At 52.1% G+C, this 12,674-nt stretch overlaps 1 protein-coding gene across 1 annotated transcript in view; it reads right to left on the bottom strand.

Moving 5' to 3' along the window:
- The window catches only part of DEPTOR (DEP domain containing MTOR interacting protein), a 118,085-nt gene that overhangs the window by 57,028 nt on the left and 48,383 nt on the right, over positions 1 to 12,674 (bottom strand). Inside the window, exons 2-3 of the mRNA XM_068983892.1 lie at positions 10,155 to 10,333; positions 8,983 to 9,106 (exon numbers count right to left, since the gene is read on the bottom strand). Of these exons, the coding sequence (XP_068839993.1) occupies positions 8,983 to 9,106; positions 10,155 to 10,333 (303 nt within the window). The remainder of the gene's footprint in view (positions 1 to 8,982; positions 9,107 to 10,154; positions 10,334 to 12,674) is intronic.

Genomic DNA, 12,674 nt, shown 5'->3' with positions numbered 1-12,674 from the left:
CCATGCGCGCCACACAGCATCAAAACCATGCCTGGTCACCCAGACCAAACAGTTACAAAAGGTAACAATTTTTACCCCATTTACACTGAAATTTTAGGATACCCTTCAAATAAGCCAAGAAGGAAACACTTACTCCCAGAATCTGTGAAAACACTGATTACTATGGCAGCACAAGTGAGCTGTGAAACGCTGTATATAACATATCAGAAAGCAACTGTATTAGTCTGCAGTGTAATCAAGGCCTGTTTTGAACATAAAACCAGAAGCAACTTGCAGAACTCAAGATCCCAGTTTGGAAAGCACTTTTATTCAGCAAATTCAAGAAGACAGGGACAAACACTTGAAGTCTCTTAAAAAAAAAACACTTCAGCTCCATGTTTTCACGTTATATTAGCTCTTTCAGCTCGTGTGTCCATCTCCGCAATGGGATTAACGGTGCTACTGGGTGTAATTCAGAGAGCTGCACAGAGCATCAGGCACGTTAAAGGCCAGGATGCTCTGTCAGCTTTAAAGAGGCAAGGCAAGGTACACCTCCGACTCCCGTCACTTGGCATGAAAGGCAAGCTCTCTTTAGCTTTTCCGTGGCACCAGTTCAGCATCTCATAGCAATCACTGCATGTAGAGTTCTTTGTTCATTCAACAAATATTTATTGTGCCAGCCACCGGGAGGGAACAGGAAAAAAAAAATCTCAGGGGCACATGGTAGAGAAACCTCTGATAAGGTGAAACACACAAAAGGGCTTTTCCCCTTCGTACCGTTTTCCCTTAATATTTCTCTTCAGTTCCATGGAACAGACAGTATAAGGGAGCAGTGGGGACTGGAAGAAGTCCAGCGGCACCAGGACTTCAATTCTCCAGCCAGTGTTCCCTCCTAAGCAGAATAAACAGACGGCTGGTGGCTGGAGAGAGAAACTGGCAATAAGAAAACTCCTGATAATAAGAAAACTCAGACCCTCTGGATGAAAAGCGAATGCCTTTATGAGCCAGACCTAGAATGGATTAAACTCCATCTTAACACTGAGTTAAATTAAACTTGAGAAGTCTCAGAAATTAGGAGATTGGGATTAACATATACGGTCTACTATATACAAAATGTATACAGATAATCCACAGGACACGCTGAATAGCGCAGGCACCTAGACTCCATATTCCATAATAACCTGTATATTGGAAAAGAATCTGAGAAAGAATGGAATATGTGGATGTCTAAGCTGACTCACTTTGCTGTACACCTGAAATTAACACAACATTGTAAAGCAACTATATCCCAAAATAAAATAAAAACTGAATAAAAAAATAATAAAATTAACAAGTCTCCTCTACACCTGAAGATGAGATCAAGGTTTGTTTAAAAATATGTGTTTTAACTATTAATCTCAGTGAGCATGGTGCAAATTGTGCCCCAACTCATGTTCTCTGTGTAGCTGACTCTGTTTATTAGTACACACAGAGCGCTTGGTTATTCCAAGCTCACCCTTTTTTCTGAAACAGATCTACGGTGCCAAGTGCTCCAAGGTAATCGAGCTCTGTAGTCTGGAACATGCATTCAAAACACCTACCAGCTGAAGGTGACATACAGATTCTGGGCTGTTTCTTTAAGGTACTGACACTTTTCCTCCTTTCAAAGGTGTTATTGGGAAATCAAGAACTGCCCTGTTTGGGAACACCCTCGATCCGTCCCCATGCTCTGCGTCTCTGCGTCTGTCTATGTGTCTGTCAGTCTGTTTGCCTGAGTCTGTGTGTCCACGTGTCCGTGTGTCGGTGTGTCTGTGAGTCTGTGAGTCTGTGAGTCTGTGTGTCTGTCAGTCTGTCTGCTTGTGAGTCTATGAGTTCATGTGTCCGTGAGTCTGTGTGTCCGTGAGTCTGTGTGTCCGTGTGTCCATGTGTCTGTGTGTCCGTGTGTCTGTGAGTCTGTGAATCTGTGAGTCCGTGTGTCTGTGTGTCCGTGTGTCTGTGAGTCTGTAAATCTGTGAGTCCGTGTGTCTGTGTGTCTGTGTGTCCGTGTGTCTGTGAGTCTGTGAATCTGTGAGTCCGTGTGTCCCTGTGTCCGTGTGTCCGTGTGTCTGTGTGTCCGTGTGTCTGTGACTCTGTGAATCTGTGAGTCCGTGTGTCCCTGTGTCCGTGTGTCCATGTGTCTGTGTGTCCGTGTGTCTGTGACTCTGTGAATCTGAGAGTCCGTGTGTCCGTGTGTCTGTGTGTCCGTGTGTCTGTGACTCTGTGAATCTGTGAGTCCGTGTGTCTCTGTGTCCGTGTGTCCATGTGTCTGTGTGTCCATGTGTCTGTGAGTCTGTGAATCTGAGAGTCCGTGTGTCTCTGTGTCTGTGTGTTTCTGTGTCCGTGAGTCTGTGAGTCCGGGTGTCTCTGTGTCCGTCTGTCTGTGTCTGTGAGTCTGTGAATCTGTGAGTCGTGTGTCCCTGTGTCCGTGTGTCCATGTGTCTGTGTGTCCGTGTGTCTGTGAGTCTGTGAATCTGTGAGTCCGTGTGTCTGTGTGTCCATGTGTCTGTGTGTCTGTGTGTCCGTGTGTCTGTGAGTCTGTGAATCTGTGAGTCCGTGTGTCTCTGTGTCCGTGTGTCCATGTGTCTGTGTGTCCGTGTGTCTGTGACTCTGTGAATCTGTGAGTCCGTGTGTCCGTGTGTCCGTGTGTCTGTGTGTCCGTGTGTCTGTGACTCTGTGAATCTGTGAGTCCGTGTGTCCGTGTGTCCGTGTGTCTGTGTGTCCGTGTGTCTGTGACTCTGTGAATCTGTGAGTCCGTGTGTCTCTGTGTCCGTGTGTCTCTGTGTCCGTGTGTCTCTGTGTCCGTGTGTCTGTGAGTCTGTGAATCTGTGAGTCCATGTGTCTCTGTGTCCGTGTGTCTGTGTCCGTGTGTCTGTGAGTCTGTGAATCTGTGAGTCCGTGTGTCTCTGTGTCCGTGTGTCTCTGTGTCCGTGTGTCTCTGTGTCCGTGTGTCTGTGAGTCTGTGAATCTGTGAGTCCGTGTGTCTCTGTGTCCGTGAGTCTCTGTGTCCGTGTGTCTGTGAGTCCGTGTGTCTCTGTGTCCATGTGTTTGTGTGTCCATGTGTCCGTGTGTCTGTGAGTCTGTGAATCTGTGAGTCCGTGTGTCTCTGTGTCCATGTGTTCGTGTGTCCATGTGTCCGTGTGTCTGTAAATCTGTGAGTCCGTGTGTCTCTGCGTCCGTGTGTCTGTGTGTCCGTGTGTCTGTGAGTCTGTGAATCTGTGAGTCTGTGTGTCTCTGTGTCCGTGTGTCCGTGTGTCTGTGTGTCCGTGTGTCTGTGAGTCTGTGAATGTGTGAGTCCGTGTGTCCATGTGTCTGTGTGTCCGTGTGTCTGTGAGTCTGTGAGTCCGTGTGTCTGTGAGTCTGTGAATCTGTGAGTCCGTGTGTCTCTGTGTCCGTGTGTCTCTGTGTCCGTGTGTCTGTGAGTCTGTGAATCTGTGAGTCCGTGTGTCTCTGTGTCCATGTGTCCGTGTGTCCATGTGTCCGTGTGTCTGTGAGTCTGTGAATCTGTGAGTCCGTGTGTCTGTGTGTCTGTGTGTCTCTGTGTCCGTGTGTCTGTGAGTCTGTGAATCTGTGAGTCCGTGTGTCTCTGTGTCCATGTGTCCGTGAGTATGTGAGTCTGTGAATCTGTGAGTCCGTGTGTCTCTGTGTCCATGTGTTCGTGTGTCCATGTGTCTGTGTGTCCGTGTGTCTGTGAGTCTGTGAATCTGAGAGTCCGTGTGTCTCTGTGTCCTTGTGTTTCTGTGTCCGTGAGTCTGTGAGTCTGGGTGTCTCTGTGTCCGTGTGTCTGTGAGTCTGTGAGTCCGTGTGTCTCTGTGTCCATGTGTTCGTGTGTCCATGTGTCCGTGTGTCCGTGTGTTTGTGAGTCTGTGAATCTGTGAGTCCGTGTGTCTCTGTGTCCGTGAGTCTGTGAGTCTGGGTGTCTCTGTGTCCGTGTGTCTGTGAGTCTGTGAATCTGTGAGTCCGTGTGTCTCTGTGTCCATGTGTTCGTGTGTCCATGTGTCCGTGTGTCCGTGAGTATGTAAGTCTGTGAGTCCGTGTGTCTCTGTGTCCGTGTGTCTGTGCAGAGATGAGTGTGGAGCCAGAAGGCCCCGCAGGGAGACGTGTGCCCCGTCTCTGTGCCCTCGGTCCACAGCTACCCGGGAAGGCAGGAGGAAGCCTGCTGAAGCGCAGGGGCCCGCAGGGCTGAGATGAAGTCCTCCTGATGGCTCGTCTATCACAGGCCCTGGGCACAGCCCTCTTTCTCAGGCCCCCTCGAGCTGGCAGCAGGGATGGCTCCTACTTCGGGTAGCCCTGCCCCACATGCTGAAACCAACCCGTCCACGTGAACCCACAAGCAGCAGGGGTTAGATAGGCAGAGGGCCCCCAAATCAGCACGTTTCAGCAAAACCAGCCAGAAACCACCAAGTTACACAAAGGCCTTTTAATAACGCAGAACAAACAAGCCAGAGGAGAGCACAAAGGAAACACTGACGATAGGGCCAGGCCCTCGGGGCTGGGGGCAGGCGGGGAGGCTGCTGCGGACCTGCCGTCCCAGCTGACGTCTCCTGTCCCTGGAGCTGCGGCAGCAACACGGAGGTGACGCCACTGCTCTAGGTCGACTCCCCTCCTCCTGTGACAGTAAGGTAAGGCCCCACCCGTTCTATATTACTATTTACTATGCATATAAAGACCCTGCAAAGGAAATGGCAGCCCACTCCAGTCTTCTTGCCTGGAGAATCCCATGGACAGAGGAGCCTGGCGGGCTACAGTCCATGGGGGTCACAAAGAGTCGGACACGGCTGAGCACACAGCACACACATGCACATAAAGGAGGCTGAGCGCCGAAGAATTGCTGTTCTTGAACTGTGGTTGGAGAAGACTCTTGAGAGTCCCTTGGCCTGCAAGGAGATCCAACCAGTCCATCCTAAAGGAGACCAGTCATGGGTGTTCTTTGGAAGGACTGATGCTGAAGCTGAAACTCCAGTACTTTGGCCACCTCATGCGAAGAGTTGACTCATTGGAAAAGACCCTGATGTTGGGAACGATTCAAGGTGAGAGGAGAAGGGGATGACAGAGGATGAGATGACTGGATGGCATCATCGACACAATGGATATAAGTTACCAAACTCCCAGAGATGGAGAAGGACGGGGAGCCTGGCGTGCTGCAGTCCGTGGAGTTGCAGAGTCGGACACGACTGAGTGACTGAACACCGGCAACGCTACCATCACTGTCGTCACTGTTACGATTTATTGCTCTATTATCTCTCTATGCAGGAGGCTCAGACGCTTTGAGACGCTTAGTGCACAAACAGAAGTCGCGGTTTTCATTATATTCACAGAACATCACTGAGATTCACCGTCAACGAGAATCATTTTTCTCTTCCCTTCCTATGCCTACTTTAAAATCCTGGAATATTTTCAGTAAATTTTTATGGAAAATTCTGTACTCGGACACTCACAAACTCCATGTTATATTTTTGAAGTAAACACTGATTCCATTCATTTGCCCTCCATTGAAGGAAACAGAGAAGATTCACTAATGGCGTGGGGACCTTAAGTCTGGACCCTGGGCCCTCAGGCTCATACCCAACTGGCTTTGTTTCTTACCGATCAGGTGCCCTTGGATAAGAGATCTCACCTCTCCCTGTGACACTTTTCCCATCTGTAAAATGGGAACAATGAAAGCGTCTAGGCAGGGGGTTGTTATGATGATTAAAAAAAACGGACTAGTGAGGACATTTGATATCTATCTATCAATCGACAAATGTTATCTATTCTTACCTTAAAAGGAAAACAACTAAAGAGCATATATTTTCCAAGCCCTTCTTTCCCAACCATTGCAAATATCCTGAACACAGGTTCCGGTCCAATAACACACAGGGAAACTGAATTTTCTGGTGGCTGTTGGCTGTGCCGCGCACGTGGGATGTCCGTTTCCTGACCACGACCCACACAGTGGAAGCGCACAGCCTTAAGTGCTGGACCGCCGGAGAGGTCCCAGAGTCAAGTTTCAAATAATGAAAATTCTTGAAAAGAAGAATCATCATCAAAACCAAGATTTCTTATTGTTTCTTTTTAAGTGTCCAAAACTTGGAAAATAATAATCCATGCTGAGATTCATGAAAAAGATGGCCAGAGAAACAAGGAAAATGCATTAAAAACTAAAATAAATCGGCCAAATAGGTAACCTGAACTGTCAGTTCCAGAGGCCTGAGCGTTTGCTCCACACGCATGCTGGCAAACGGAAAAGTAGGAGCCAAGATTTGCGAGGTGGCGGTTAGGTCATGCCAGGCTAAGTGCTTATGAAATGACTTCTCCTGCTGCTAACTTTACAAGCAGTTTGAGGAAATGAATTTACTTGGCACTGAGGCACTGAACACTAGTGGATAGAAAGCCAGCTTCACACACAAAAAGTCCAGCAATGCTGGTCAGCTCGTCCAGGGATCAAAAGTCTAGTTACCCTTTCTAGCAAATTATTGACCATCTATGCCCAGCGAGGCCCGGGTGAAACTGCAGGCAGTAGAAAGAAGGATGAGGCAGCTCCCCTGCTCACACGTCTTGGTCTAACTTGTGTGTGTGCAAACACACCAAGGTAAAGGTCTAATACTGCCCTCTCACAGCGTTAGCGCACAGGAGCACCACCGAAGTCCACCCTAAGGGGACATGGGTGGGTGCGCAGAAAAGGCCACACTGAACACACAGCCCAGAAGGCAGAGCGAGTGAGGGAGAGGGCTGAGCCTGGCAGAGAGAGTCCACTGGGCAAGGGGACATCCCAGGCAAAAGCACTCTGGGTCCCCACCGGGACCACCCCACCCTCCAACGGGCTCCCGTCCTGCGGGAGCCCTTCAGTACCGTGGCAGCCTGGCCCGGCCCACGTCCCACCGCTCACCCCTTCTCCTCTCCCCGGACGCTCTGGCCTCCTCGTGGTCCTGAAGTACGCTGAGCGCGTTCCCACCCAGGCCTTCCCCTCTGCTGTGCCCTCCGCCCGGGAAGCTGTCCCAGCAGACCCACACTTCATTCAATGCCACCTCTTAAGGAGGTCTTCCCAGTCCCCCCCAACACGCCTCACGGCCCTCGGGAAGGGTCTCTCTCTATCACTGCGAACCGTGTGCTAAGCTCACTCTTCTTCACCTGTTACCCTTCAATGCCTGCCTCTTCCACCAGCCTGCAAGCTCCACAGAGGCAGGCGCTTTGTCCACCTTTGATCCGCGGCACATTTCTAGGGGCTGTAACTGTGCCTGTGGGTGGGGACGGCTCGCTAAGTGTTTGTGGAATAATTCGTGAATTAGCAAGTGCCCAGAGGCAGAAGAGAGACACACAGTTTAGTGTGACTGGGGCAGAGGACGTGAGGGGGAAGCAGCAGACGCGGGCTGGTGAGCGTTTTCTGGACGCGATGAACAGCTTTCTTCAACTGTTCTTACCACACCCATCCCACTAGTAAGAAAAGTCCTCTGCCAGGCGTTTCAGTTGCTGCTAACCCCGGCTCCCATAAGGTGACTGCCCAGATCCCAGGAGATAATCTATAGCTAGAAAAGTGTTACAGAATCGCCTGGCGTGCTTCCAAGGAAATGATATGATTTTTTTCTTTTTGCAGGATCTCAGTCCCGGGCCAGGGACTGAACCTGGCCATAGCAGGAAGAGCCCAGAATCCTAACCCAACACGGGTTAGGAACTCCCAACATGGATGCTTTTGACAACATAAAATCTTAACAGTTTCAATGGACCAGCGGGGTAGCCTAAATGCTAAACACCAACTAGAATTTTCCAAAAGGAACTAAGAAAGCAAAAGAAAGCGGCAACAACACGTCCACACACACTCCAGTAAGCAAATGGAGGTGCTGACGGAGCGTCCCGTTCACAGTCACACAGGTCAGGAGAGGAGGGTTTCCGACACTTGGGGGCAGACGGCAGGCGGCCAGGGAACCAGGAGAAAAAGCGGCGATGGGGCAGGAAGCATTTGCACAGCCCAGCGCCCGGAGAGGGGAACAGACCGCGACGGGCAGGACAGGGGAGGGACAGGACCCAGCGCTGCATGACGTCGGGTTAGTGTCTGAGACGGCTGTCCTCCATGGGACCTGACCACACACGAGAGGCACCAAGCCAAGTCCTTAAGTACTGGACACAAACGATTCTTCAAGTCCCCACAGCAGCGCTGAACAGCACCATCACCCACTTCCGTGTCGGAAAGCAGGACGCTGAGGCTCAGAAGGGTAAGGTCCCACGGTTAGAACTCAAACCTGGCCCGGCTCCTAAACCATCATGGTACTTAAGCGGACCACCCAGGTGCCTCTGCCCCACGCACCTGCCCACTTACAGAGGAGGCTCTTTCATGTCACGAACGCGTGTTGGGAAAGGCAGTCAGAGTTAAGGAAAGGGTGCCGCTGCCCCTTCATTCCCTTCTCTAAAGGCTGCCCTGGGAAAAAAAAAACCGAGGAAGGTAGGCTGGGAACGGAACCACAGGAACAGCAGCTCAGCTCAGAGACAAAGCCCTGGGCGGGTCAAGATCCGCCAAGCAAACACTCCGGGGCCACAGCACAGTCCTACCCTCCAAAGAGCCGCGAGGTGGTTCCCCTTCGCCCGCTCTGCTTTCTGAAGTTCTCTCACTGCTTATCCCTTGACCTGAACTTGGACTTGCCCTGTGCTTGACAATGCTTCTCTAGCCGTTTACAAGTCTATGCTTCCAAGTCACACGCTAACCCTTAAAAGAGGGCAGGCAGCCGCATCACTGGATGGCAAACGCCAAGGGCCAACCTTCTGCTTTCACTGTTGGATTTTGTTAAATCGACCTAAATATAGAAAATACTATTGAAATAAATTCCTTATTAAGAATCTTATGAAACTGACTTAATTTCTGGCAAACAGAAAAGCAAGTGAGTGATAAGAGTTTTCTCAGATTAAAAGGAAGAGTCATGCAACCACCCCACGTGGGAGAGCCGGGCTGAAGTCAAAATGATAAAAGATGGAAAGAGCTCTACAAGGTTCAAGCGGAGGAGTCCACGCGAAACCTACTTCTCATACAGCCTCTGTCCCCTCATGAAGGCCTTCACTTCGTTGTCCAGGGGGAAGGTGCCGTCATCCTTTCTAAAGCGGTAGAAGAGTTTCACGTCCTTGAATTCCTTATGCTCATCGCAAACTGAAAAATAATATACACAGAGAGGCAAATAAGGGAAAAAAAAACCTCTTATTACTCACTCAGATGAAGGAAGATGCTAATTAGGATTTGTTTTATTACCTAATTTCTCAAGCATACTACTTGACAATTTAATACAGGAATTTAGCACAGTCCCTGATACAGAAAAGTGCTCAGTTTTATGAGCTATCATCATCATTTGTTAAGTCACAAGACTCAATTCCTCCTTCTTTCCACAAACGCTTCTTGAGCACGATAGCAGGGTAGGCATCAGCCTGAAAGAATGTGAAATCCAGCGAGACAGAGACCGGTTGATATGTAACTGAAACAGGAGGTGATACAGCTACGGCTACGCAAGAGCTGAGCAGACGTCAAAGGCGCGTCTAGACGTGGGGTGCTCCGCGGTGGGGAGGGCCGCCTCTCTGAAGAGCCTGCATGCGAGTGGAGCTCTGAAGGAGGAGAAGAAAATGAGCGAGCGGGCAGGCGGCGGGCATTTCAGCCCGAGAGAGCAGCAGCGTGCGAAAGGTCTTGGCCAGGGTTAGGCGTTTCAGGGGGATGCGGTCAGGACTGGCCACTGAAACAGAGAGTAACAGCAAGACCTGGACACAGCCCAAATGCCCGTCAGCAGAACGGATGAAGGTACGATGGCCAAACGGTGCACGGTACCCGCTGCAGTAAAAAGGCGCAAACAAGACACCCCACCAGCGTGAGTGAATCCCACAAGCAGGGTGCAGGTCAAACGGCAAAGGCAGAAACATGCGTCTCTACAGGGATTTAAGACTGCACGTCACACTGCTGAGAGACGCATACTCAGAGATGAAAAAGTATAAAGAAGTCCACAGAAACAAGCCCAGGTGCCTCCTGGAAGAAGGGAGGGAGTGTCGCTGGGCAGAGGTGCCCGAGAGGCAGAGCGAGATGCTCTGTCTCTTAAATGGGTGGGCTCGAACCTGAACAGAAGGCTCGGGGCTTCCCTGCAGGTCCCGCAGTTAAGAGGCTGCACTCCCGGGCAGGGGCACGGGGGGGAAAAAGCCCTTGTGGCCGCCTCACTCACCGTGGTGGATGATGCCCCGGTCCGCTAGCTTCTGCATGAGTTTAATCGCCGTCTCTCTGTCAGACGCCTCCTTGTGCTCGATCAGCCAGTCAATCAGCTCTTTCGCGACGAAGCAGTTCGGGTAGGTCTTGAGATGATGCCGCCTGTCTTTAATCACCTTCTCCTCGTGCAGCCTGAGCCTGGGGAGAGAAGCTGGCCGTCACTTTGGGAATGCTGACGACAGCGCGCACCGCCGACTCAGGCCCAGGGAGCAGTGACGAAGTTCAAGCCCGGGCCGCATCAGAGCACCATCCAATACCTTTATGTCCGCGGGCCCTTTCCCTCTGGTCAGAGCAGAGGCCCCAGAAAGTGACCCCACCCGCAGATCCCGCGTGGCACACAGAGGGGAGGCAGGCCCAAGCTCCGACAGCACAGAGCTCCGCCCGCCCGAGCACGCTCTCACCCTGCCCTGGCTCCCTCCCTCCCGCGCTCGAGCTTACGGCTGCAACCGACCAACTAAGAAACTTCTAGAACCCTGCGGAAACCAAGCACTTCCTCATCACAGACTGCTGAGAATCCACGCCCTCTGAATTCACTCCATCACACAGCCAATACGAATGAGCGTCTACGCAACCTGCCCATCAGCTGCTTCCAAGCCGGAGAGACCAAAGTCGGAAAACGCATGAAGATGGCTGCCCGCGCTGGTCTCGCCTTCCTAGGGACAACGACTAAGCCCCTTGTGAGGCTCTTTACACAGACCAGGGCTTCCCGGCTGGGGCAAGTGGTGCAAATGCAGGAGCCGCAGGAGGCCCGGGTTCGAGCCCTGGGTCGGGAAGACCCCCTGGAGAAGGACGTGGCAAGCCACCCCAGTGTTCTCGCCTGGAGAGTCCCATGGACAGAGGAGCCTGGCGGGCTACATCCCTGGGGTCACCCATGTGACTCGCATGCGTCTTACTCCATCATCTCAATACTGTAGAGAAGCGGGGTTGACTGAGTAACCACACAGAAACCGGGAGAACGTCTCTTTCTTCCTCTGTCAGATGGAGGCAGCTGCACCGACCCTATCCCCGGTGATGCTGCGATTTGGAGCCACAACATCTGTTGAGCACCAGCAACTCAGTACAGCACCCAACACAGAACAGGCCCCACCCCCCCCATTCCCGAAGGCAGGAACTAGGTCCTGCTCCCACCTGAGCTTTTTTTCAATGTGTGTGCTCACTCGCTTCAGTCAAGTCCACTCTTTGCAACCTTATGGACGGCAGCCCACTAGGCTCCTCTGTCCATGAGGATTCCCCAGGCAAGAATACTGGAGTCGGTAGCCATGCCCTCCTCCAGAGAATCTTCCCAACCCAGGAACTGAACCCAGGTCTCTGCATCTCCTGCCTTGCAGGCAGAGTCTTTACCCACTGAGCCTGCTGGAGTGCACTAAAGGGAATTTAATGGGTTTTGATACGCCAGGGGCTGGGACTCTGAGTTGGGAACATTCTGGGTTGAAGCTCTGAGACCAAGATGCCCTTCCTTGCTACACCCCTGTCATAGGCTGAGCTGGGTTCCCCTAAAATCCATACTTCGAGGCTGTAATCACTGAACTTCAGAATGTGGCTGCACTCGGAGACAGGGTCTTTTAAAAGGTAATTACAGCCAAATGAGGTCACTAGGACAGGCCCTGGACTAACGGGAGTAGTTTCCCTTTAAGAAGTGGGGATCAGGATACAGACAGGCCGAGAGGGAGGACCAGTGAGGACGCAGAGAGAGGGCGGCCGTCTACACACCAAGGAGAGGGGCCTCAGGAGGACCAGCCCCACCAGCACCGTGATCTCAGATGAGGACCTGTGAGGACACAGAGAGAGGGCGGCTGTCTACACACCAAGGAGAGGGGCCTCAGGAGGACCAGCCCCATCAGCACCGTGATCCGATGAGGACCAGTGAGGTACGCAGAGAGAGGGCGGCTGTCTACACACCAAGGAGAGGGGCCTCAGGAGGACCAGCCCCATCAGCACCGTGATCTGATGAGGACCAATGAGATACGCAGAGAGAGGGCGGCCGTCGACACATCCAGAAGAGAGGCCTCAGGAGGACCAGCCCCACCAGCACTGTGATCTCAGATCAGAGGACCTGTGAGGATGCAGAGAGAGGGCGGCTGTCTACACACCAAGGAGAGGGGCCTCAGGAGGACCAGCCCCACCAGCACTGTGATCTCAGATCAGAGGACCAGTGAGGATGCAGAGAGAGGGCTGCTGGCAACACACCAAACAGAGGGGCCTCAGGAGGACCAGCCCCACCAGCACCGTGATCTCAGATGAGGACCACTGAGGACACAGAGAGAGGGCGGCTGTCTACACACCAAGGAAAGAGGCCTCAGGAGGACCAGCCCCACCAGCACCGTGATCTCAGATGAGGACCTGTGAGGACGCAGAGAGAGGGCGGCTGTCTACACACCAAGGAGAGGGGCCTCAGGAGGACCAGCCCCATCAGCACCGTGATCTGATGAGGACCAATGAGATACGCAGAGAGAGGGCGGCCGTCGACACATCCAGAAGA

Source organism: Capricornis sumatraensis, chromosome 11 (assembly GCF_032405125.1).
Source record: "Capricornis sumatraensis isolate serow.1 chromosome 11, serow.2, whole genome shotgun sequence".
NCBI lineage: Eukaryota > Metazoa > Chordata > Mammalia > Artiodactyla > Bovidae > Capricornis > Capricornis sumatraensis.
The sequence above is the reverse complement of the archived record's forward strand: the minus strand, read 5'-3'. Positions and strand labels throughout refer to the sequence as shown.